At 35.6% G+C, this 27,083-nt stretch overlaps 1 protein-coding gene across 3 annotated transcripts in view; it reads left to right on the top strand.

Annotated features, from left to right (window-relative positions):
• The window catches only part of anks1b (ankyrin repeat and sterile alpha motif domain containing 1B), a 248,589-nt gene that overhangs the window by 107,544 nt on the left and 113,962 nt on the right, over nucleotides 1-27,083 (top strand). For all 3 annotated transcript variants that reach the window (XM_065268491.2, XM_065268490.2, XM_073814739.1), the window contains one exon: nucleotides 13,342-13,478. In XM_065268491.2, coding sequence (XP_065124563.1) covers nucleotides 13,342-13,478 — 137 coding nt within the window. The remainder of the gene's footprint in view (nucleotides 1-13,341; nucleotides 13,479-27,083) is intronic.

The following is a 27,083-nucleotide window of genomic DNA, read 5'->3' as shown; positions in this document are numbered from 1 at the left end:
TAAACACACGGATTGTAGGCAAGAGTTTACTTCCTGGGATTGGTGATGTAGACAAGACCGACATTATCATAATTCCTCCCGCTTCAGACTCAGACTGTAAGTTAACTCCTGTTAGAAACCAAATCAAACATGGTAGGTCCGTGTACCTTTTGATAGTTTGTTTTTCAACTTCAAATGAAATAAGCAGAAACGAGAAAACGGCCCCTTTTTTCGTTTTTTTGTTTTTTACCGAAAGACGAAAAACGAGATTTCGGGTTGATTTTTCATTTTTTTGTTTTTTGGTACAAAACGAATAAACCACTCTAAAATTCGTTGTGACATGTGGGCGGTCGCTAGACGCACCTCTCCGCCAATTGGTCAACCAAAATGTGAATATGTGACATCATCCGTTGTTCCTCAAGTCTGTTCAACAAAATAAAAGTCCTCCGCTGCTGTAGAAATAGGCTACTAATCTTTAAACTTTACAGGTCAGGTATTAAATTGTGCTTTCTTCTGTGTAACTTAACGGGTTTCGGACAAATATTTATTTCATAAATATCTGCACCTGCATGGTTTTATTTTATTATTGTAGATATTTGGTGAAGCCGCGCTACCCTTTATAAACAGCGCAAAGAGGATGTAGTACAGGGCCGGGTTTCCCAAAAGCATCGTAAGGCTAAGTAGATCGTAAAAACCCTTACGAAAATTAACCGTGGTTTTATTGTGGTAAAAGTGTAGTAACCATGTTTTTTTGGTGAATGGATTACTATCAGCAAAACTATGTTTTTTTTTACTACACTAACCATGGTTTAACTATGGTTTTTAAAAACCATAGTTGTCAAAACCATGGTTATTTTGTGGTTACCATGGTTTTACTACAGTAACCATGGTTTTTTGGTTTTAACTGTAGTAAAACCATGGTTAATTTTCGTAAGGGAACGATCGTACGAATCATCTTAGAATTTCCCAAAACCTTCGTAACAAGTAGCACTTGAAAATCATCGTAGATCTACGAGTGGTCTGGAGTAATCGTTAATTCTTAAGTGCATCGTAAGACAACAGAGTTACAAGGACACCTGCAGGACAACCAGCAAATTGCACTCCTGCAATGACGAAAATGTAATGTTTTAAATGTAGGCTATATTTATTTACTGGGTTCTTATTTGTTTATTTTATATTAAATATATAATATAATATATTAAACATTCAAATGAGAAATCAAATTTAAACGACTAAACATAAATTAATAAAGAAGTAAAACGTATTTGGTACAAGTTGGTAAAAGTTTTTTTTTGTATTTTGGTAAAAGTTGGTACTAGCAAATTAATAAATGGTTCCTACCGATTGCTGCTTCATCTAAAAATGTTTTGAAGGGAAATGGCATCTAATTAAAGAAAACAAATAAATATTTACAGGACAATGCAATAATCCATAATAATAAATAAACATATATAAAACAAATAATAATAATCTAAACAATAATATAAAATGCAGAAGGCATTTCGCGGTGGGACGAGTCCTAAATAAATACGGAAAAGAATATTTCATTATGCAAAAATTATTAAAACATTTCATAAAACAAGTCATTGATCAATTATGATTAATAATATTACAATATTAGTTCACATCGGCTAAAGATCATTAGCCTAAACAAGCTTCTGCTACAAATTTGAGTCATTCTATTGGTGACATTTCAGCACTTGACAAACGGATAGCGACTCGTAAGTTTAAGTAGCACTTAAAACCCAGCTGTGACTGCGATCGTTATACGTGCATCTTTGGGAAACGCACGTAAATGAACAACGAATGTTCGTTAAGTAGCTTGTAGAAAGCGCTCTTAAGTGCAATGTTCGACCAAGTGTAAATACGTACCTTTCTTAAGTTTTGGACAAGAGATAAAGTTTGATTTCTACGACAGATATGAAAAGTTATTAAAAAAACAATGTCATGTGGTAATTTTGTTGAAGTGATGATTTCGGTTTGTCTTCGGTTCTGTGTGCGCGCTTTTGTTTTTTTAAGAATGAACCACAAATCGCGTTCTTGTGAAGGGGAAATGTTCTTATTTTTAATGTGTTTATTACAACTAAAGTAATATTTTTTGTTATATTTTTATCTTAATATTATGTTACATTTTACAACCAGACTTTCTTAAACTTTTTAAAATCATGAATGTAAAAGCAAGTAGTTTGGTGGATGCTTCAACACAGTGCAACAGATAGCTAATTGGCACATTTTTGCCGGATTTATTTGTTTTATGAAGAATTGATGTTGAATCAAATCAATATTGGATTGATCCAATCTCTTAGAGTACATGTGATTTAATAAACACACGATGATATTTGCTGTGTGGTGAATAACAAGGCCTAACAGTAAATAATAACTAATCAATATCTAAAAAATAGAGAAACTCAAAATAAGAGGACAGAATACGACAAGCAAGTTCTGCATAATGCAGAAATGCTGATTGAGCTTCATGTTTCTTTATTGAGATCACGCGCATTGGCTTGGCTTATAATGATCGAGCTAAGCTCATTGCTGGTAAGAAAGATGATAATTATTAAGACATTATTAGGTAATTAAATAGATTTGTAATAATTGTTCATTTATATTTAATTCATATTGACTGTTAGGCCTATTTATAAAAAATATATATTTACGTAATAATTTTAGATATATTTATTTTTATGTCTCTAATTTTAGTGTTAGCACCAAAAAAAAAAAAACATGAATGAAAGATACATTTGCAAATTACATGGTACTTTAACAAGCGGAATTCACGCGGTACAATATTTGCCATGGCTATACTCATGAGTACTTTTTAAATGGCTTCTTTTTAGTCAAATATTTGTATTTAGTACAGTCAGTCACACTGCATGTTTGGGAAGTATGACAGTACTTTTCCGTAATTAGATTTTTTAGTATTCCCACTCATGCAAATATGACTATTATACAAGTAGCCTATATTTTTATATTTCTCCATAAACCTTCTAATACTAAAAAAAAATCCGCTATGATTTTCATAGTTTTGCAATACCAATACATAAAATTACATCCTAACCCAAACCCCAAATCTAACCCCAACCCCAAGCAATAATTTAAAAATAGAAAATAAACAGGAAAAACAATACTTAAAATGACATTAAAAATAAAGTCGTGCGAGCCGGGACACGAAAAACTATTTATAGAAATAAATGTGGTGACACGAAAAAAGCAGAAAAGCGTGTCCATGAATACGAATAAATATAAAATATTTCGTAATTATACCACAGAATGCCTTGAGGTAGGGTTGCAACACCCACTGATAAGGAATATAATGAATATATTGACATTACTTATAAAATGTATTCATATATTTACAATAAATCTCTATAATCTTTTCTGTGGAAATTATGTTTTGAATGTTTTAGGTAGCCTAATTGGCTTCGTTTATTTACTATTTATTTATATATTTATTAAGGCGTTCTAACATCTCTGAGTATATTCATGGAACCGGTTAATCTATACACAAGTTACAAGGTGATCTACACACAGTCGAGAACAATTTTGCAAGAATGTTTCTTATTTAGGCCTATGTTTTATTACTCTGAGTTTGGGAAATAGAATTTGTGGAATTATATGAAAAATATTAAAATATATTTCAATAATAAATATATAATATATAAGTTTACTATATTTAAAAAAAAAATTGTTATTATTCGAAGGTTTATGGAGAAATATAAAAATGTTGGCCTACTCTCTATTATATCTGCAAGAGTCATATTTGCAGGGGTGGAAATACTGAAAAATCTACTTACGTAAACCCATTGTTACTTCCCAAACATGCGTGACTGTCCTCAATACAAACATGTGACTAAAAACAAGACATTTTAGTCATGTACTCATACAGCCAGTAGCAAATATTGCACTGTGAATATTATTCTGCCTTGCTAAAAACTTGAGATCTGCCCGAAGCCGAATACGTTATTATATAGGTTATTATATAGGCTATAATATAAAATAGATAAAGAGCTTAAATAGATAAACAAATATTAAAATGTACATTTTTATGATCAAAAATTTAAACTGTAGGCAGTTACTATAGCTTCAGAAATAGGTTTAACGAAATTGTTTTCATGAGGATGTCTGTAGAAATATGTATGCATCCTTCGTGATAAATCTAGCACGTTTGGATGAAGATTTCGCGGTGGATATGGGAGTTTATAATTCGAAACACCCAAATTTTGCGCTGCACATTCATGTTGTTAATAATCATTCACATTGCTTAAAAAAAAGAAAGACACTTCACTGATTCAGTGTAAACGCAAAGCCCGTGACCATACGCTGTTGATTGATAAAAGGATGCGATCTGAACCAAAAATCCTGCAATGTTTGACGGTATGAGCTTGATAATTTTAGCCAAGCCAATGCGGGTGATCTCCGACAATAAAGAAACGTGAAGCTCAATCAGGAGCAATTCCGCAGAACTGTTTCTGTCTGGATATTTTAAGTTTCTCTGTTTTTAGAAATTGGTTAGTTATTATTTACTATCAGGTCCAAATTATTTTCTTTGTGTGTTTATTAAATTTGTGTACTGTATATGGGAAGAGACTGTAAGATTATGTACACATCAATTATTTATCACATCAAATATAATAAATAATTCCGGACAATCCTGTATTTTATGTGATATGTGGGAACGCTAGCTGTTGCATCCATAAAACTTTTCACTTTTACCTCCATGATTTTAAGAAGTTTAAGAAAAGTTATGACTGTATTACACTTGGCTAAACATTTATCTACATCCTCTAGTCGGCGCTGTATATAATGGGAAGCGCGCTTTACCAAACATCTAAAATAAAATAACATAATAACATTAAACAGTCCAGGTGCAGATTAATATTTCTGAAATAAATATTTATTCAAAACTTAGGTTACACAGAAGATAGCTCAATCTAGGACCTGTACATTTAACAGATCAGTAGGCTACAGCAGCGGAGGACTTTTATTTTGTTGAACAGACTTGAGGAACAACGGATGATGTCACATATTCACATTTTGGTTGACCAATTGGCGGAGAGGTGCGTCTAGCGACCGCCCACATGTCACAACGAATTTTAGAGTGGTTTATTCGTTTTGTACCAAAAAACAAAAAAATGAAAAATCAACCCGAAATCTCGTTTTTCGTCTTTCGGTAAAAAACAAAAAAACGAAAAAAGGGGCCGTTTTCTCGTTTCTGCTTATTTCATTTGAAGTTGAAAAACAAACTATCAAAAGGTACACGGACCATTTCGTTTTTTCGTTTTTTACCGAAAGACGAAAAACGAGATTTCGGGTTGATTTTTCATTTTTTTGTTTTTTGGTACAAAACGAATAAACCACTCTTAAATTCGTTGTGACATGTGGGCGGTCGCTAGACGCACCTCTCCGCCAATTGGTCAACCAAAATGTGAATATGTGACATCATCCGTTGTTCCTCAAGTCTGTTCAACAAAATAAAAGTCCTCCGCTGCTGTAGCCTACTGATCTGTTAAATGTACAGGTCCTAGATTGAGCTATCTTCTGTGTAACCTAAGTTTTGAATAAATATTTATTTCAGAAATATTAATCTGCACCTGGACTGTTTAATGTTATTATGTTATTTTATTTTAGATGTTTGGTAAAGCGCGCTTCCCATTATATACAGCGCCGACTAGAGGATGTAGATAAATGTTTAGCCAAGTGTAATACAGTCATAACTTTTCTTAAACTTCTTAAAATCATGGAGGTAAAAGTGAAAAGTTTTATGGATGCAACAGCTAGCGTTCCCACATATCACATAAAATACAGGATTGTCCGGAATTATTTATTATATTTGATGTGATAAATAATTGATGTGTACATAATCTTACAGTCTCTTACCATATACAGTACACAAATTTAATAAACACACAAAGAAAATAATTTGGACCTGATAGTAAATAATAACTAACCAATTTCTAAAAACAGAGAAACTTAAAATATCCAGACAGAAACAGTTCTGCGGAATTGCTCCTGATTGAGCTTCACGTTTCTTTATTGTCGGAGATCACCCGCATTGGCTTGGCTAAAATTATCAAGCTCATACCGTCAAACATTGCAGGATTTTTGGTTCAGAGCGCATCCTTTTAGATCAACAGCGTATGGTCACGGGCTTTGCGTTTACACTGAATCAGTGAAGTGTCTTTCTTTCTTTTTTAAGCAATGTGAATGATCATTAACAACATGAATGTGCAGCGCAAAATTTGGGTGTTTCGAATTATAAACTCCCATATCCACCGCGAAATCTTCATCCAAACGTGCTAGATTTATCACGAAGGATGCATACATATTTCTACATCCTCATGAAAACAATTTCGTTGAACCTATTTCTGAAGCTATAGTAACTGCCTACAGTTTAAATTTTTGATCATAAAAATGTACATTTTAATATTTGTTTATTTAAGCTCTTTATCTATTTTATATTATAGCCTATATAATAACCTATATTATAACGTTTTCGGCTTCGGGCAGATCTCAAGTTTTTAGCAAGGCAGAATAATATTCACAGTGCAATATTTGCTACTGGCTGTATGAGTACATGACTAAAATGTCTTGTTTTTAGTCACATGTTTGTATTGAGGACAGTCACGCATGTTTGGGAAGTAACAATGGGTTTACGTAAGTAGATTTTTCAGTATTTCCACCCCTGCAAATATGACTCTTGCAGATATAATAGAGAGTAGGCCAACATTTTTATATTTCTCCATAAACCTTCGAATAATAACATTTTTTTTTTTAAATATAGTGAACTTATATATTATATATTTATTATTGAATATATTTTAATATTTTTCATATAATTCCACAAATTCTATTTCCCAAACTCAGAGTAATAAAACATAGGCCTAAATAAGAAACATTCTTGCAAAATTGTTCTCGACTGTGTGTAGATCACCTTGTAACTTGTGTATAGATTAACCGGTTCCATGAATATACTCAGAGATGTTAGAATGCCTTAATAAATATATAAATAAATAGTAAATAAACGAAGCCAATTAGGCTACCTAAAACATTCAAAACATAATTTCCACAGAAAAGATTATAGAGATTTATTGTAAATATATGAATACATTTTATAAGTAATGTCAATATATTCATTATATTCCTTATCAGTGGGTGTTGCAACCCTACCTCAAGGCATTCTGTGGTATAATTACGAAATATTTTATATTTATTCGTATTCATGGACACACTTTTCTGCTTTTTTCGTGTCACCACATGTATTTCTATAAATAGTTTTTCGTGTCCCGGCTCGCACGACTTTATTTTTAATGTCATTTTAAGTATTGTTTTTCCTGTTTATTTTCTATTTTTAAATTATTGCTTGGGGTTGGGGTTAGATTTGGGGTTTGGGTTAGGATGTAATTTTATGTATTGGTATTGCAAAACTATGAAAATCATAGCGGATTTTTTTAGTATTAGAAGGTTTATGGAGAAATATAAAAATATAGGCTACTTGTATAATAGTCATATTTGCATGAGTGGGAATACTAAAAAATCTAATTACGGAAAAGTACGGTCATACTTCCCAAACATGCAGTGTGACTGTACTAAATACAAATCTTTGACTAAAAAGAAGCCATTTAAAAAGTACTCATGAGTATAGCCATGGCAAATATTGTACCGCGTGAATTCCGCTTGTTAATGTACCATGTAATTTGCAAATGTATCTTTCATTCATGTTTTTTTTTGTTGGTGCTAACACTAAGATTAGAGACATAAAAATAAATATATCTAAAATTATTACGTAAATATATATTTTTTATAAATAGGCCTAACAGTCAATATGAATTAAATATAAATGAACAATTATTACAAATCTATTTAATTACCTAATAATGTCTTAATAATTATCATCTTTCTTACCAGCAATGAGCTTAGCTCGATCATTATAAGCCAAGCCAATGCGCGTGATCTCAATAAAGAAACATGAAGCTCAATCAGCATTTCTGCATTATGCAGAACTTGCTTGTCGTATTCTGTCCTCTTATTTTGAGTTTCTCTATTTTTTAGATATTGATTAGTTATTATTTACTGTTAGGCCTTGTTATTCACCACACAGCAAATATCATCGTGTGTTTATTAAATCACATGTACTCTAAGAGATTGAATCAATCCAATATTGATTTGATTCAACATCAATTCTTCATAAAACAAATAAATCCGGCAAAAATGTGCCAATTAGCTATCTGTTGCACTGTGTTGAAGCATCCACCAAACTACTTGCTTTTACATTCATGATTTTAAAAAGTTTAAGAAAGTCTGGTTGTAAAATGTAACATAATATTAAGATAAAAATATAACAAAAAATATTACTTTAGTTGTAATAAACACATTAAAAATAAGAAAATTTCCCCTTCACAAGAACGCGATTTGTGGTTCATTCTTAAAAAAACAAAAGCGCGCACACAACCGAAGACAAACCGAAATCATCACTTGACATCACTTTCCACATGACATTGTTTTTTTTAATAACTTTTCATATCTGTCGTATAAATCAAACTTTATCTCTTGTCCAAAACTTAAGAAAGGTACGTATTTACACTTGGTTGAACATTGCACTTAAGAGCGCTTTCTACGAGCTACTTAACGAACATTCGTTGTTCATTTACGTGCGTTTCCCAAAGATGCACGTATAACGATCGCTCGCAGTCACAGCTGGGTTTTAAGTGCTACTTACGAGTCGCTATCCGTTTGTCAAGTGCTGAAATGTCACCAATAGAATGACTCAAATTTGTAGCAGAAGCTTGTTTAGGCTAATGATCTTTAGCCGATGTGAACTAATATTGTAATATTATTAATCATAATTGATCAATGACTTGTTTTATGAAATGTTTTAATAATTTTTGCATAATGAAATATTCTTTTCCGTATTTATTTAGGACTCGTCCCACCGCGAAATGCCTTCTGCATTTTATATTATTGTTTAGATTATTATTATTTGTTTTTATATATGTTTATTTATTATTATGGATTATTGCATTGTCCTGTAAATATTTATTTGTTTTCTTTAATTAGATGCCATTTCCCTTCAAAACATTTTTAGATGAAGCAGCAATCGGTAGGAACCATTTATTAATTTGCTAGTACCAACTTTTACCAAAATACAAAAAAAACCTTTTACCAACTTGTACCAAATACGTTTTACTTCTTTATTAATTTATGTTTAGTCGTTTAAATTTGATTTCTCATTTGAATGTTTAATATATTATATTAAAAATATTTAATATAAAATAAACAAATAAGAACCCAGTAAATAAATATAGCCTACATTTAAAACATTACATTTTCGTCATTGCAGGAGTGCAATTTGCTGGTTGTCCTGCAGGTGTCCTTGTAACTCTGTTGTCTTACGATGCACTTAAGAATTAACGATTACTCCAGACCACTCGTAGATCTACGATGATTTTCAAGTGCTACTTGTTACGAAGGTTTTGGGAAATTATAAGATGATTCGTACGATCGTTCCCTTACGAAAATTAACCATGGTTTTACTACAGTTAAAACCAAAAAACCATGGTTACTGTAGTAAAACCATGGTAACCACAAAATAACCATGGTTTTGACAACTATGGTTTTTAAAAACCATAGTTAAACCATGGTTAGTGTAGTAAAAAAAAACATAGTTTTGCTGATAGTAATCCATTCACCAAAAAAACATGGTTACTACACTTTTACCACAATAAAACCATGGTTAATTTTCGTAAGGGTTTTTACGATCTACTTTTAGCCTTACGATGCTTTTGGGAAACCCGGCCCTGTACTACATGCTCTTTGCGCTGTTTATAAAGGGTAGCGCGGCTTCACCAAATATCTAAAATAATAAAATAAAACCATGCAGGTGCAGATTAATATTTATGAAATAAATATTTGTCCGAAACCCGTTAAGTTACACAGAAGAAAGCACAATTTAATACCTGACCTGTAAAGTTTAAAGATTAGTAGCCTATTGCTACAGCAGCGGAGGACTTTTATTTTGTTGAACAGACTTGAGGAACAACGGATGATGTCACATATTCACATTTTGGTTGACCAATTGGCGGAGAGGTGCGTCTAGCGACCGCCCACATGTCACAACGAATTTTAGAGTGGTTTATTCGTTTTGTACCAAAAAACAAAAAAATGAAAAATCAACCCGAAATCTCGTTTTTCGTCTTTCGGTAAAAAACGAAAAAACGAAAAAAGGGGCCGTTTTCTCGTTTCTGCTTATTTCATTTGAAGTTGAAAAACAAACTATCAAAAGGTACACGGACCACCATGGTACTGTAAGGAGTGTCACATTTCCGGCTGACGTCAGAAGTATTCAGGCCAATCACAACGTACAGATTAGCTGGCCAATCAGGGACACAGATCTTTTTAAATCTGTGTGTTTCAGGAAGAGAGTAAAATCTGGAGCTAAAAAAATGAAGGTATGTGGAAAATTATGCGTTTTTTAATCGTAAACCACGCAAACACATTGTATTATACCATATACACAAAATAACGTTGTTTTTTAGCAATGAAATAGGTGCCCTTTAAGTGAAAAATTTAAGGTATAAAATATTTAAACATTATCAACTTAAAATGTTTACTAAAGTGAGAACAATTTTAGGGTGTTACCGATTAAAGGTATTTTCAAAGGGTACTGTATAAAATCCAGTTATAGTTACACAGTAACGTAAACCTGTTTTAGAACTTTTTAGAATTTACATTTATGTATTTTTTGTTAAATATCAAAAAAATTAATTATTTTTATTTTAGATTTTTTACTCTAGTATCTTATCTTGTTTTTAATAACAAATTGACATCCTTTAAGGTGCCGTAGAATGTAAAACTGTACTGTACCTCGGCATAGATGTATAATAAGAGTTCTGTACACTGTAATGAAATATTGTGAGCTTCAAACACGATTGTTTCCTCTTTCTTATGTAAACCTTGTGCATGCAAAAGACCCCTGGAAAACAGGCCTCAACATCGCAACATAACACCAACTGTGACATTACAGTCGTGAAGTACGCCCCAAAACTAAATTACAATGTTGTTACAATGCTAAAAACAAAGTTGTGACCGCTGAGTTAGCGAAATATGCTATATAGCGTTAGCTATAAATAATGTTTAGGCTGAAGTTCTACTATTGATATTACAGTTATGATTTTGCAGGTCCATACTGGAAAAAAACACAAAGTTATCTCTCAGAAACATTCATTTTTAATCTTTAATAATTAGATTATTCCTCAAAATCTGTATCTTCGTCTGATACAGGCTCAAACATGAGGTCTGTTTACACATACAGAGAGGTACTGAAATAAGCTGCTTTGAGAAACAGCCAATCAGAGCAGACCTCAATGTTATTATTTATGACCATTTTAAAGGTGACATAGAATGATTGAACGGAGTATTTATCCTTGTTCTGTGATGTGACATGTAGACAAAAATTTTTTTGTTTGGGTCTGTAATGCCTTAGAAGCTTCCTAAAAACCTCTCTCAGATAGCTCTATTAGGGTGGGGGATTTTAAACAAGTGGTTTTGCACCTATTTGGCTCCCCCTACTGGCTTAACTTGCAATCTCATTACTGATTGGCTGACTATGCTGCCACTCAAAAAATGTAGCCAATTATGTAAAGTGGAGGGGCAGTTGGATGCCTGTGATGTCATAAGCATCAGTTTTTCAGATTGGGCCGTTTTCTGGCTGACATTTCTAAAAGAAGAATTACTATGAGACTGAGATGTTTAGCATGTCTAGCACTTTTTGTATGTTTGTGAATGCGGGTAGACTACCATTATTCAACAAAGACAAGGTAAAAATGGTTTCTCATTCTCTGTCACCTTTAAATAAGTTAATAATAGACCATTTCATTCTGGGGACAAATCGGGTTGTAAATGGACATGTAAAACTGGATCATTTTTTGCACTTAATAAAGCCACATATGTAGATATCAGAGAACATTCTTTGGCACCTTTGAATCAACATAGATTTATGGAGAAAACATCTTGAATTATTAGTAAGGTTTGAATTTTCTTTCCCCAAGTTGGCAAATAAAACATATGCATATATTTAGCATGTTTTTCCAGAAATTACTGATTGGGATATTACTTTATGCAGTGCAGATTACTTCTGGGTACGTTTTTGTCCCCAAAGTGTATCTGTGTAAACACACACACAACATAGACATAATTAGTTTTATTGCTTAATTACCTGATTATTCCAGTTAAATACAAGGAAACATAATTTTGAATCTCCTGTAATTGGGTGATGACACATCTTATCAGTTCCTCATCTTTTATTCGGCACCAAACAGACCAGAAATGCAGAAGATGAGGAGAGCATATTGAATAAATGCATGCAACTTGGACTTAAACAGTTTCCGTAGGGCTTATCAACTCTCTCTGCTCTCTCTTTTAAAACTAATTGCTCCAAACTGTTTCCTGCAATTTCTTCTTGCAGCCACTTTACTTAAAGGGGCGGAGTTGTGTATTGTAAACAGCACAGACAGTATGTACTGTGGGTTTATGAGTGCTTTTTGTGATTTATATTAAGTGTTTTTCCTTACTAATTTGGAGGATGAGTGAGATGTTACCCACCGTTTACACCATGTCTTGCTCTCTTTGTCTCTCTCTCTCTGTCTGTTTCATCCTTCATTCATAATAATTTCACTCTGGGGAAATCTGCTTGGATGGTAAAATGGTCTCACTGCTACACTGTAGTGCGTATGTGTGAATATATATACAGGACATATTGCTATTTTTATGTCGTATACACAGATAAATGCGCTGGCACACACACATCATTTATTGGCCTGAGGTATTGCATTTTGCTACACATCATATTTTTCAGGATTAAGAAACAGGATTAAGCATTAATGTCTTGTAAAGGTCAAGCTTCCCTAACAAAAAAAAAATGTTAATACCATAGTATTTTTAATATTTATATACTGTGGTGCTATATTCGCCAAAATCATAGTGTTACACTACCATGGTACTATGTATCACAATATTTTTAAACAATTGCAACATTTTAAACATCACAAATGTTTGCTAGTAAGGCTAATGGTACAAAGTATCTGCATTGAAAGCTCAGTATTCAGCTGTTTCATTAGCATTTGAAGACACAGGGTTCCTTCAGACCCTTTTCTGGCTATTGCTGTATGTGCATTCATTGGATTTTTGCATGATTTAGTTTCTTTCTGTAAGCTCCACGCCATCCGTAAGTAGCACTTCATGCAAATGACTTTCGAATCGATGTGATGGAGACATTTATCCGGCCCAGCGATTGCCTCAGGCTCATTGTTTTTAACATACTGCATGAATCCAGCAGTTTTAATTTCAGTCTTTTTTGTCTCTCCGAAGGCCACTTCTCGCATGTGTCGGCCAGTGATGCAGAGCGAGGTATCCATGGCGACGACTCGACGGGCCTGACTCCTGACTGCTCGCCTCCTTCACCTGATACGGCCTTGAGGAACATCGAGAGAGTCATCCGCCCCCAGGTACACACGCACGCACAGTCGTTCATCTTCAGTCTATTATGTTGTTCTGCTTTCAAGGTTAATGGTGCTTTTTAAGATAAAACACGGTTTGACTGTTACCATGTGTGCATCTGTGTGTGGGAGTCACACACACACACACACACGCACACGCACAAAGAGCTGTGCTGTCTTACATCTACACTGAGATACTCTGCATTCGTCATCCTAATTATACAACTATTATAAATATGCACATGCCTGATGGGATGTTTCTCTTTATGCTTTGATATGTGATTGTTCCCGTGAAGCCCTTGCTCTCACTCTTACTTTTAACCCGAGGGTTCTTTATTTAGTTATGAATTGCTACTGTGTGGTAAAACAGCGAAGAAAGATGTTTGGATACTTTAAACAGCCCACTTAAAAATGAGTGTCATTACATTAGATAAAACACATTATCAAACCTAGTGGCACTTCACACCTCTCTTAAACAACTTAACAAGCACACATTTCACACCAAACATTTCAAATAAAGAGTTTTTTAAATGATAAAACAATTGATTTGTTTTTCATAGATGTAATTGAACAATTTCTGATCATACTGTGCACTCAAAGGTGCTGCGATTAGATTTTAGGAGCATCTAGTGGTGACATTGCGAATTGCAACCAGCAGCTCAGTCCCCTCCCTTTCGAAACGCATAGAGAAGCTACGGTTGTTGCCAAAGGACAAACAAGACCAAGATTTTAAAGGGTCGAGACCAAGTCAAGACCAAGACCAGTGCAAGTCACTGCATTAAAACACTTATGATGAAATGTGGAAAATGCATATGATAAGGCACTTCTTGTCTGTCTGTGTGTGTGCGCGTGCGTGTGTGTGTGTGTGTATGCCATCAGAGAAGTTAATAAAATAATCAAAGGCATTGCAGATATGTGGGAATTTATCTTTGTCTATAAGCAAATAAAAGTGAACAAACACTAAAGAGAATTCCATGGCTTGCCATCCACTTAACACAATGCAGGTGTTTTTAGTAATAAAATTAGAAAAATTGTCATTGAAACTTAAACAATGCTTAAACAATGCCAACATCATATGCCAAACCTGAATAAACTGCATAAAATAAATAATAAAAAATAAATTTGTAATGTGCCATCAGTTGTTGTCTTGACCGGTCTTGAAATAAAATTCGGAGTCCTCTTTGTCTGAGACCGAAATGCGGTCGATTCCAAGACGAGACCAAGACCTTGAAAAAGTGGTCTCGAGAACTACAACACTAGCAGTCCCTCCAGAAAAATGCGGTTATGCGACTGCATGATTAAACGCATAATCAACCAAAGCCGAATTTTTCAAATACGCCGCAATTTTGCGGTATAAATTGCAGATTTCCGTGCGCAAATTATGCGGGGCTTGCATGATTTCATAATCCCTGCATTTTCGTTGAACGTTGAAAATTTTTGCATTTACTTCACACAAGCGCTGCCATGTCCCCTGTTTCCATGAAAACGTTATTAAGTGACGTGATTATGTGACATGAACATCATTGAAAAGTTGCAAAAGCTGCAAAGAGTTTTTGCAAGTTCCCGCAATTTTTGCAAGTTCCCGCAATTTTTGCAAGTTCTCGTAATTTTTGCAAGTTCCCGCAATTTCATCGCATAAAATTGCATAAATATCCCACATATTCCATCGCATTTAAAAAAAAAACATGCCGCAAGATCAAGGATTTTTGTCCACAACAGTCACAAAAAAAAAAACGTTTTTTTTTCTGGAAGTACTAATAAAGGGGACCCGCGGTGTATGTAGATAAAAACAGCTTATTCTAAAATAATAAAAACAATACAGTTCATTATGTAAGGTCTTTATTCACGACTGAAAATATAGTTATGTATATTATATTACATTTCTGTCAAGAGATCCTCCTTAAAGTTACATAGTGCACCATTACCCAATGTGCTTCAGGGTTTCGCGTGGCCACTTGTTGTCTTTCTTTAGATAATCTCTTTCCATCTTTTTCTCTCAGTCGGTTTCCCGCTCTCACCGCTTGCGACCTATTATTCTGTTAGATAAGTATGAAAGTGGTCTTTTTCATCCTATCAGAGTCATGTTTGTGCTCTTTCCTGTCGGCTACAATCCCTTGTTTATCTGTGCTGTCCCACTTTTGGCCTCACCGTGTACGTGCTGAGCGCCTGCAGGATTAGAAAGAGACGCAACTGCGTGCATTTTCTCCGACAACAGGGTGCTACAGAGCTCCACAATGCCCCACTCAGATATGTGACGCATGTTGTGTCCTTTTTTATCTCCTTTTTCTCCCTTTAGCACTGTTGAGTGCCGTTCATCTTCAACTGGTGATAAATCCCTCACATGTGGATTTTTTCTTTTCAGAAACCATGAGTAGTGCTCGGCTTCACAAAATCTCCTGCTAGGGTGCTCTGAGTGGTTTCTAGATGGTTACTTACAGTACCATACTAAAGTTCAAATAACCCTCTCCTGGGTAAGGTGTTTCTAGAGATGTGACTCACATCTTTCATTCAATGTAAGTTTTTGTGATTTTTTCCATCCATTTGTGTGTCTGTCGAGTGCCATTAGTCATAAGTCGGGAGGTTTGATAAATTATAGCAGCTTTTCTCAACAAGCCGGACAATTTGAGGAATCAATCATGTTTGTCGCACAACAGTACTGGATGAGTTGCGTACCATCCTTTAATTCTTATGGTCGGTGGTGTTTAAAGAGTAACTAAACCCTAAACCAACTTTTTTTAGTTAATGATCTGTAAGAATGGGGCTTTATTAGTGCTGGTCATTGATTTTAGTAAGTTTTTTGACATTTGGATGTAAAGTGTTTCAATACTACAATATATGGTGTAAAAACGTCTGAGTGCTGCCCTCTTCAGGTTGAACGGTGGCTACTGCAGTTGAATTTTCCTATTGGATTGTGGGTCCAAAAAATGACTTGTGACGTCAGCAGGTTCAAAATCACCACGCCCTTGTTACGATCTCACCACACACTTGGTTCGTCCCATCTATCTCCTTGGGATCTGCCCACTTTTCTTGCATTTTTCAAATATTGCCAGTGGGTGGAGTCAGGCTCTGACCAGGGGTTTAGTTACACTTTAAGCTTCTGACCTGAAGTATGAGCAATGGCAGTTGTGATAGTTTCCTTAGCAACTGCCTGAAATGAGTTCCTTAGCGTTTAACATGAGATTAATAAAATAACTAGTTAAATTGTCTAATCTCTAGTTCCTCTGAGATAACACTTATCTGCCTATACACTGTAAAAAAATCCTTGTTCCACTTAAATTTTGAAGTCACAATTAACTTAACTTTCTTGACTAGTGAGGAGTTGCTATAAATGATAAAAATGAAGTTAAAATTATGCCGCTTTCACACCACAAGCGTAAGCAGCTTTTTTTTCGGCGCCCAGGAGCGCGTGCTCGCGTAGCACGAGCGGCGCTAAAGCAGCAGTGCTGCAACTGTTTCGTCGTCGGCTCTATTTTTGCTGCGCTGCTCACTCTCAATTAAACGATGCATTGTTTATGTGAATTGACACAATGGGCCCTATTTTAACGATCTGAAACGCAAGTGCAAAGTGACTTGGTGGGCGGATCTTGGGCGCTGTTGCTATTTTCCCGGCGGGAGAAAAAACTCTTGTGCCAGGCGCAAATCAATAAGGGGTTTGTCTGAAGTAGGTTCATTATTCATAGGTGTGGTTTGGGCGTAACGTCAAATAAACCAATCAGAACGCTATTCAACATTCCCTTTAAACGCAAGGGTGCAAGTTCCATGGCGGGTTGCTATTATTATTATGGATTTACCAGGCGCACACCAGGAGCGGTTCACAGCCTAGGAGACCCACGTTCTTGTAAGAGCAGTCAAAGACAGAGAAGTTGTTTTGTATGGGGATAGGAGAAACCCGCCCAAATCAGCGTCGGTTAAACAGGCGTGAGAGGAAATAGCCACGATTGTCTCATCAGCTGGCATCCCCATCGTTGCGCCAAGCGCTACAATGATGTCAGGAGACGGGGGAATCCCAAGCTTGCCAGCATAAATCGGGCACGCCGTGTAACGGGAGGTGGATCTGCCTCTACACCCTGCGTCCACCCTCACCGCTGAAAGGGTTTGGGGGCTTTGAAATCGGACCCAAGAAACGCAAGCAAGGTCCAACCCCAAAGTACTCTTACAAATCAAGTTCACATACATTAAGGTTTCTTATGAAATCATTTTAATAATTATTTACATAAAATAAACGTAATACAGCCACACAACAAACTTATGAAAATATTTTAATCGTTATTTGCATGAGAATTTTTTAACGCAGCCACACAATAAATAAAAACTATCACCACAATGCTCACCACAATGATTCCCCTTATCTCATGTGTTAATATTTTTTATTGTAACAATTTATGATTTGCAGAAATAACTGTTGCATCTGTGTAGATTAGATAAGCAAATTGTGTGCGCGTTGTGCACGCTATACATTATGGTCAAGCATGCGCCCTTAAAATAGCATAATGAACCAAGCGCAACGCGCCACTGACTTTAGACTAGTTTTTTTTCTGGTCAGTGGCGCAATTGTTTTTTGAAACTGCAAAATATCATCAGGGATGGTTTGCGCCGCAACACGCCTCCTTTTTTGCGCTGAACCGCCCAGGGACCGCAAGTTCATTCCCTAGTTTGCCGACGTGCGTCTGTGGAGGGAAAAACCCGCTGTGCGCCTGTGCAAAATACGGATGATACATGCGTCACTGACAAAGTCAATTGCGCTGGGTGCAAGATAGGGCCCAAAGTGTCATTTTACCATAAAATGTAGATGTGAAATGCACGGCCCCCCACTGGAAACTGGCGAACTTCAAGCCAATTCAACTTTATTTTTATAATTTACAGCAACTCCTTACTCGTCAAGAAAGTTTAAATTACTTGTAAATGTATGTATATGGTTGCCTTTCAAAATCAACAAACTCCACTTTTTAGGAATATAACTTCCCATTCACTCACACCTTAACACAACCACGTCTTTCTGTTAAATGAGATTTCACATTAAGTGCACACGCTGCAAATTTGCGAAACCTGTTGCACTGGTGTGACATAGCTTGCTGAAATGCTGCCTGTGTGACTCAGCGACAGCTGAAATATCTTACATAGGTGTCTGAGCACTCATTACCTCTGAAGTGAGCTACCATCAGAGCTGATGAGCGCTCCAGAACATCGATAGGACAATCGGCACTCATTCGCTTGATGTGCAAGGTAGTCTAGACACGTCTGTAATCATGAGATCTACGGCTCATTCAGGTGTGCATCACTTTATCTCTAGAGCAGTGACGGGGAATAGAGAGTGATGAGGGCTGCATACGGTATAGATTTCAACATACAGCTCCATTTAAACTGTCTGTTCTAAGGCTGTCACGATTATGAAATTTGGCTAGAGGTTAATTGAGTAATAAATTGTGACGGTTATGACGACTAATACATTTTTTTCCACACATTGTTGTGATTATTTAAATGAAATCTTTTGCAAGGTTTACCTGGCAGTATATATTAATACACATAACACAAATGTAAAATTCATTATTTAATGAATATATCTTTCAAAAACAACAAATTCCTGATAAGAAAAACACAATAAAGTGTCTGAAAAATAACTGAAACTAAAAATGCAATCAAAATAAACTATACCAGAACAGGCCTTAAATAGTAGCCAATTCTGCTAAGGTCATATTAGTACGGGACAACATGCCTGTAGCGGCTGCAAAAAAATTAATTCCTGGAGCTCCCCCTTGTGTTTTTTAGAGAGATGTGCAATCATTGCGGTGATCTGAGCTCATCGCAATGAGACAATGATTTAATCATTGTGACAGCCCTAGTTTGTTCATCTGTTTGAAGTTGTAGGGGCAAACTCTGCATTCGATTATCCTTGAGTTATCCTTATCCCATTTTTAAAAGCCAGGCTACACACGTTTTGTCGATCCCTTGATTTTGCGATGGTTAACGTCTGATACTACCTACTTCTCTACAATATACTAAGTGAAAAGCACTAGGAAGGAGGGTGAGTAGTATCCGAAATCATAGTATTCGAAAAATAGTGAGCGAAAAGTTCCCGGATGACCTACTACTTCCAAAAAGATATTGGAATGTGCATTCGATGATCACTGTACTACCAGTGAGCCTCCATGGAAGAAGAAGGAGAGGTGTCGCTATATTTAAAAAGATTAAAAATGCGGCTCTATTCAAATGCAATACATATACAGATGTTCCTTGTGGTTAAATTGTGCTTCAAGTTAATGTCTCACCCGTTGTCATGTGTCACAGGCGGATGTAGTATGTCCGAATTTTATTAATAGTTTATAGAACTTACAGTTTTAACGGTTGATGAGTAGGTACTTCATCTAATTCAGTGTGTACCATTACAGTGACTGTTTCTCAATATGCAATCTTGCGTCCTTGTGTTCTCGCTCTACGTCATCATTAACCGTCGAAGTTCAATTCCAATTCTCAAGAACGCAAGTACAGAGAACGCATGAAAATACCCGGATGTGATCTTGATATCGAGGATTCATCGAGTGCAGACTTGCGCGCTGAAATCGCTTTACGGCCCAGAAGTCATTGCAGCAAAACAATGGCGGAGGTCAGGTGACCAACAGAAAGAACGCACACATCTCAATTCTCACAAGTGCGTTATGTGTTCTCGCAACCTACTGAGATCGTTCTTCCAAGGTCCCCTGGCAAGACCGATCTCCACGAGAACGCAAGTCCGTTCTTTGCGTTCTTGGAATTGAGAAACAGCCGGTGTGTGGTTCGGACGAAGAATTCGTTTGTTCAACAAGAAACCAAGTGTTATTTGAGATGGTGCCACCCTTATGGTGACATTGGGTACTGCAAGTCACTTTAAAAATTCCATCGGCCCCATTTGGCATGGCAAATAAATAAAGGGGTTGGATTTCTTAGCTTATCAGCATGTTAATGTCAAACTTGATTTGATTATTGTAAACTATACACATTTTGGTTTTTGCCCAATTTAATCTTTGTTTATGAGGCTTTGCAGTCAAGAATTGGTGGACAATGAATAAATGTGCTAAAATGTACAGTAATTAACCTTTATGATCAACCATAAAAACAGGGAAATGTGTTCTTTTGTGTGATTTCCGTGTATAAAGTGGAAGCTCTTTAGCTGTAAAGGGAATAAAATCCTATTCATGCTTTTTCAGCTGTCACGCACAAACACAACCAATGTTATATTGCTCAGCCAAAGATTGCAATGTCCTTTGTAGACTGTTCATCTGTGCTTCCTTTGGCTCTGCTTGTGAAGCAGTACAAACCTGTTTTATCACCTTAATTGTATTTGGTAAATGCCACTTTTGTTATAAACAAATTAACCTAAAACATCCCCTGTCTGCCATTGCGTGACAAACAGATAGCCAAACCCCAAATGTACAACATTAGTAAGCCAACATTTCCGTACGGGCTGGTTGAGCTAAATCATTACAAATCAATGTTCTTTTCAGTTGCATTTTAGCATTCAATATTTTTGAGGAAATATTTTTGAGGAAATATACCTGTTTGGGTGTTCAGTTAAGTTTAAACCATAAAAAGCGTGTGAAATCTCTTTGCTTTATCTCTCAAATCTGTTTTTAACAGGTCTCGAGATGATTCGGTTATGTGTGGCACAGTGTTTATCTGTATTTAACCCCAGCTGTGATTAATTTAGCTATAAGTGGTTGTGATAAGCTCGCTGCTCTTTCTGGCATTGTAAGATGCTGGCCAATGGTTGATAAGAAGACCTCTCCTGTGTTCCTCTTGGTCTAGGGAGATAACAAACTTGCACACTGTTTGCATGCAAACACAGACATACTGTATGTATGCGTGTATGTTCAGTAGTACACATGTCAGTCAAACCAACCCCTGAAATTTTGTTCTTGTACTGTATGATTTGCTGGTATGTTCACTTTGTCATTCACACAATACAGAGTACTTTTTTAGTCACCAACCCCCTAGTCTTTACACATATCAATAAAATGTACCTTTAAAATTTGGAAAAGGTAATGAGAAATGGCCTGGTGTGAGCTTCTGGAGTGTTTTGGTTTGTCATGTTTTCTTTAACAATTATGTGTGATTGTGTGCTTGTGAAAATCAAATGAAGAAGTGTTCAATGGAAAAATGGTGATGGGATGTGTTTGCATGTGCATTTGTGTGCGCTTTTAATCATTAAAGTGCGAGACCATGTGTAGCCCATGCATGCTCATTGTGACTTGGCACTCACGTCATTTGTTGAAATTTTGCTATTGGCTGCTATAAAGCCCGGTGGTCTTAACTTCATTGTGCATTTTGTCTTTTACTTTTTCCCCTTTTGACGAGTTATCTCAGCAATTAAGAGAAAACAAAAAAAAAAGTGTTCCTAATGAATTTTTATGTTAATCTGCAATACCGCGATTATCTACTAGATGGCGCACTTACCCAATTAATGAAAAAACTGAAGCAAAAACGTTATTTACTAATTTTAAACTCTGTGTTTGTTTTGATAATCGGTCTGAATCTGATTTCTAACAAAATTCCTTCACAAAAATACAATTATTCAGCTTTTTGCAAAAAAATATTTTTAAAGAAAAATACCCATATTTAAGAGTTTATAAGCAAAGAAAAATATAGATAGAAATTTTTTTTCCTGGTTTGTTTGTTTGTTTGTTAATTGTTTGTTTGAAAGCAGAGGGTCTGTTCTTTCATTTGATATATTTATATATTTTTAGAAGAAAATTTTCCTGGAAGGCATTTTGTGAAACTTTTTTGAAAATCACAAAATAATGCTGGCTGGCAACTTTTCAAAAAAAAAATATAATTTAATATACCCAGCTGAACCTTGCAAAATCCCTCTGGTGATCGGACTGTTACACTATTGATAAGACCTAAACAACACACATTGTTTGTTTTTTTGCCATGGGTCCTTGAGTTTAAAGGACAAGTTCGGTATTTTAGACTTAAAGCCCTGTTTTCAGATTGTTTATGGTGAAATAGAATGGTTTTGACTGAAATTTCGACATTTGCGGCTGCCCTGAGAATTTTCGCGTGTTTGTGTTTCAGCTCAGACCTCTACAATGGGTTTAATGGTGCACTGGAACAATCCTTCCTAAAATGCATTAAACTTTCGTTTACAAAGACGTGAAACTCACCGAGTGGTCAGGGGTGTTCACTGGTATGCTCACACAAAAATCGCTCCTAAAGACGCATTCCAACAGGTTTTATCGTAGTTTTTACCAGCCCCATGGACTTGTATAAGATGTCCTGTGAGGTACGGTATTACTCCGCGCCGGGAACTTTTGTTTCTATTCTTGCAATTGGCAAAGGCGGATTAGCGCCACCACCTGGGCTGGAGTGTCTATTATTCAAGCTCTAAGCGGAAGAATGTACGGGTGTGAGGCGTTTGGAAAAATAGGTCCACAAGTTAACAACGAATGCTAAAACAGCTGTTGGAAAGCATCTTTTGCAGCGATTTTTGTGTGAGCATATCAGTGAACACCCCTGACCACTCGGTGAGTTTCACGTCTTTGTAAACGAAAGTTTAATGCATTTTAGGAAGGATTGTTCCAGTGCACCATTAAACCCATTGTAGAGGTCTGAGCTGAAACACAAACATGCGAAAATTCTCAGGGCAGCCGCAAATGTCGAAATTTCCAAAACCATTCTATTTCACCATAAACAATCTGAAAACAGGGCTTTAAAGGAACAGTATGTAGGATTGTGGACAAAACTGGTATTGCAATAACAAAACTTGTGGCTAAAACTGGTACTGCAATCACACAACTGGTGGCCAATACACAAAATGACAACATAAACATCAGTTGAGGGCTGCAACTCCACTTTTTAAATGACAATATTTTGGCCAGACCATTGTTGTCAGTGATATAAATATTTGAAATAAAGATGATTTCTTAATGTCTAGTGACATATCAGGGCCATTTTATGATTAATTGATATAAATTTCTTACATACTGTTCCTTTAAGTCTAAAATACCGAACTTGTCCTTTAAAGAAATAGTTTGCCCAAAAATGAAAATTTTGTCATAATTTACTCACCCTCATGTTGTTGTAAATGTGTATACATTTCTTTGTTCTGCTGCACACAAAGGAAGATATTATAATAAATGTTGGTAAGCACATAGTTGAAGGTACCCATTGACTTTCATAGTATTTGTTTTTTCTACTATGGAAGTCAATGGGAACCATCAACTGTGTGCTTACCATCATTTATTAAAATATATTTTATTGTGTTTATGATGACAAATTTTCATTTTTGGGTGAACTATGACTTTATGGTTTGTCATGGTAATGATGCTAATATGTATCATCTAGCGTCATGCATACAGTGCAGCCAACACAGTGAGAAACAAAAAAGAAGCATCTACAATCTTTTACTCCTTGTTTGATTAAATTCCCCACCTATTTTGTTTTGTGTTACTCGTTTAACCATCGAATGTCCTATGGTTTCGTAAATACCCCGCAATCTGTTTGATTGCTATTTTGAGTCATTTCATTCGGTAATGACCTGCAGCTCCTCCCCCTTTGCTGAGTCCATTCCTGTTGGCTATTTGTAGTGACAGGAACTCCATATTTGGTAATGTTGTTGTTATTGCAATGCTCTGCGTTCTTGCAATTTTGCCTCCGTTGTCATGGAGACGGCAGTTGTATTGAAGGGAGTGAGATTGTGTGTGTGTGTTTAGAGAGAGCATGAGGAATGTTGATAGAAGTGTTGCTCGGCACGTCAAGGTTGTTCAACACTTCTGTTTTTATCTTCATCTAGATTGAATAAACTGTCAGAGCTGCTCAGGTTCGTTCATGGCCATCGGCCTTGAAAGCTACCTGTCTCGTGTTCTCTGTGAACTGTTGGTACCAGCGGCGAGGCCAGGCATTTTAAATAGTGTGGACCTTGGTAAAATATGGTGGACCTCAGTGCCTACTCTCAAATTACATCATTTTACAATATAGTGGTTAAACGGATTACATTACTTTTTTTGAGTCATGGATCGAACAATTTTCAGATCAGCAAAAAATGGAAAGAAGAACAAATAAAGAAATAAGTGAAAAATATTTAAGTATTTAGGAACAGAAATAGAATCAAATGAATAGTAACACTGACTTCTTCATTGCATAAATGAAATATAATTAATCTTTTTAAAGCTACAGAAGTTATTTTCCTGATTTTTCATTATTTACATAGGGCACTGCTATGGAAGGTTTTTTTGGTCTTTTTTAAATTAATTAATTAAATTATAAAATAATTAATTAAATTATAAAATAAAAAATAAAATCGCAAAATATGTCCCAAATTTGAAAATTAAATGCTAAAATAAAAATTAAAACATTATATTAAATTATTTCATTTTCATTTTTAACGTGATGAAGCATCATTCTGGCCAAATTAAAAAAGAAAATTAAATTGATGATTTGACATTTCATTTTCAATATAATCTTGAGTCAAGACTGACAATATTAAAATAAAAAGTCAAGCTTGAAAAGGAATCTGTAAATACATTTTTAAAAGGGTTTTTATTCATACCCAAGCAATAATAGGGACAAAATTAAAATGTAAAGTTCAGTTTTAATTTTATGTTCTCTTTAAATTATTTGTTTTCATTTTCTTTTTCTTTTTCTTTTTCGTTTTCATTTTCTTTTTCGTTTTCATTTTCATTTTCATTTTCAACTTGTATGCAAATTCAATGTTAATCAATGGGTGGCGTTTACTTGCTTAAAAAAGGGGGATTGGCTGAAGCAGTGTTGCCAACTCAGCGACTGTGTTGCTAAAATAGCGACTTTATTGCTACATCTAGCGACTTTTAGGCCCATTTAGACAAACTTAGCGAATGTTTGGATGAATCTTAGCTTCACATCTGTACAGATAGTACTGTGTCGCTTGTACTGGCCCACGAGTGCCGGGTGGCGCTGTCCCGGTGAAATGTGCGTCTGGTGTCTCTGTGCATGGAGCTGGGCAGTGTAGGAGCTGACGCGTGGATGAGATTCGCGTACATTGTTTACATTTCAAAGGAGGAACAAACAATAAAAAGTGGCTGGTCCGCTGTTATATATGTGCGTATTTTTACACATCTGATCCAGTGAGGCGTCAGCCATTCTCATCAAATGCATACACATAGCACAGTGTGATTATCGTGCAATGCATAATTATGCCAAAATCCGTGAAGGACTGGAGTATCATATGCTCGCAAAATTTGCGTATATATAGCACTATAATCACACTGCGTGTTATTTGTATGCATTTCATGAAAATGGACATACACCGTGACCAGTCACTTACTTTTGCAGCGGGCACACTGGCAGAGCAGACCTTCAGCCTTTGTGGCATAAGTGGTCCTCATTTGTAACGCTGATTTGTGAGTAAGGGCTGTGACCGTACGGGATTGTATTTTACCGTGGTGAAGAAGCAACAGAATCACGCGGTTAGACTGTTAGCACAACAACCCACCCCATATTATTAAAACAACAAATTATATTAGCAATAACAATGTGAAATAATATGTATTTCTATATGTTAACTTTTGTTTTTTATATCTTTTGAATATACTATGATTTATAGACCTTTTATGTCATCGTTTATAACCCATTTTATACAATACATTTCATAGAATAACAACCTGAAAACCTGCAGAAAGAACATGCAGAGTTTAAGATTGTTTCTGATGAGTTGTGCAAAACCTGATTCCTATTTCTTTAGACATTCATTTTCGGTAAACTCTCCGTGAATAGAAACACACTTCTCCAAACATGTTGAAACTCTTAATAATTTATTGTACAAAAAATGGGTTACAAACAATGACAAAAACTGTTCCATAATTGATATTAAACTCAAAAGATATCGAAAATAAACATTATTTAATGTTATTATTGTTAGTATGTTTAATTAGATTTTCTCAAAGTGGATACAAAACGAAATCGACAATTGCATCATTACGTAAATAACTGCACAAAACTTATGGATACTCCAATCATTGCTTTCAGAAATTCGCTTACAGTAGCTCCAGATATAAGCACAGCATTCAACCAAATAACGAGTTGTGCTGTCAGTATACGCGCTCCTGGCTTCATAACGATAGTTGTCATGTTTGCCCATTATAGTTTTAAATTATTATTATGCTATCATTATCATCACCAGCACAGTGCCTGCCTTGAACGAGAAAGCTTAATATGCGTGTGGCTCGGACTCCTTGCACATGAACTTTCATGGGCATGGCTCTGACATTTCCTTGCAGAGATGTTGTTATTCGCGCAGGGGTTTAAAACCAGGGAGTGAGTTGGTACAGTTCAAGAAATCAGAGCACTTGGGCATGACGCGCTTTATAAGGTTGCGGCCGTGACATCACCGCAGCTGGCATACAGCAGTGATGCAGTATTACTGTGATATCGTCACAGCCCTTATGTGCGTAGCTCGTCTTCCACGCTTCAGCTATGGTCAGAAGAACTGTATGTTGTGTCCAGTGCAGTGTACACAGAAGACTCCGAGAGACTCGCATTTCACAGAGGACGCAAGTTCTGATACTTGTACAGACAACACATAGGCTAAATAAACAGATAATGTTCATTTAAAAGTAAGTGACTGGTCGGTGTATCAGCTCGTTAAACTTACGCCTCACCGGACCA

This window comes from Paramisgurnus dabryanus, chromosome 1 (genome assembly GCF_030506205.2).
Source record: "Paramisgurnus dabryanus chromosome 1, PD_genome_1.1, whole genome shotgun sequence".
NCBI lineage: Eukaryota > Metazoa > Chordata > Actinopteri > Cypriniformes > Cobitidae > Paramisgurnus > Paramisgurnus dabryanus.
Note: the sequence above shows the minus strand (reverse complement) of the source record. Positions and strands in the feature narration are given on the sequence as shown.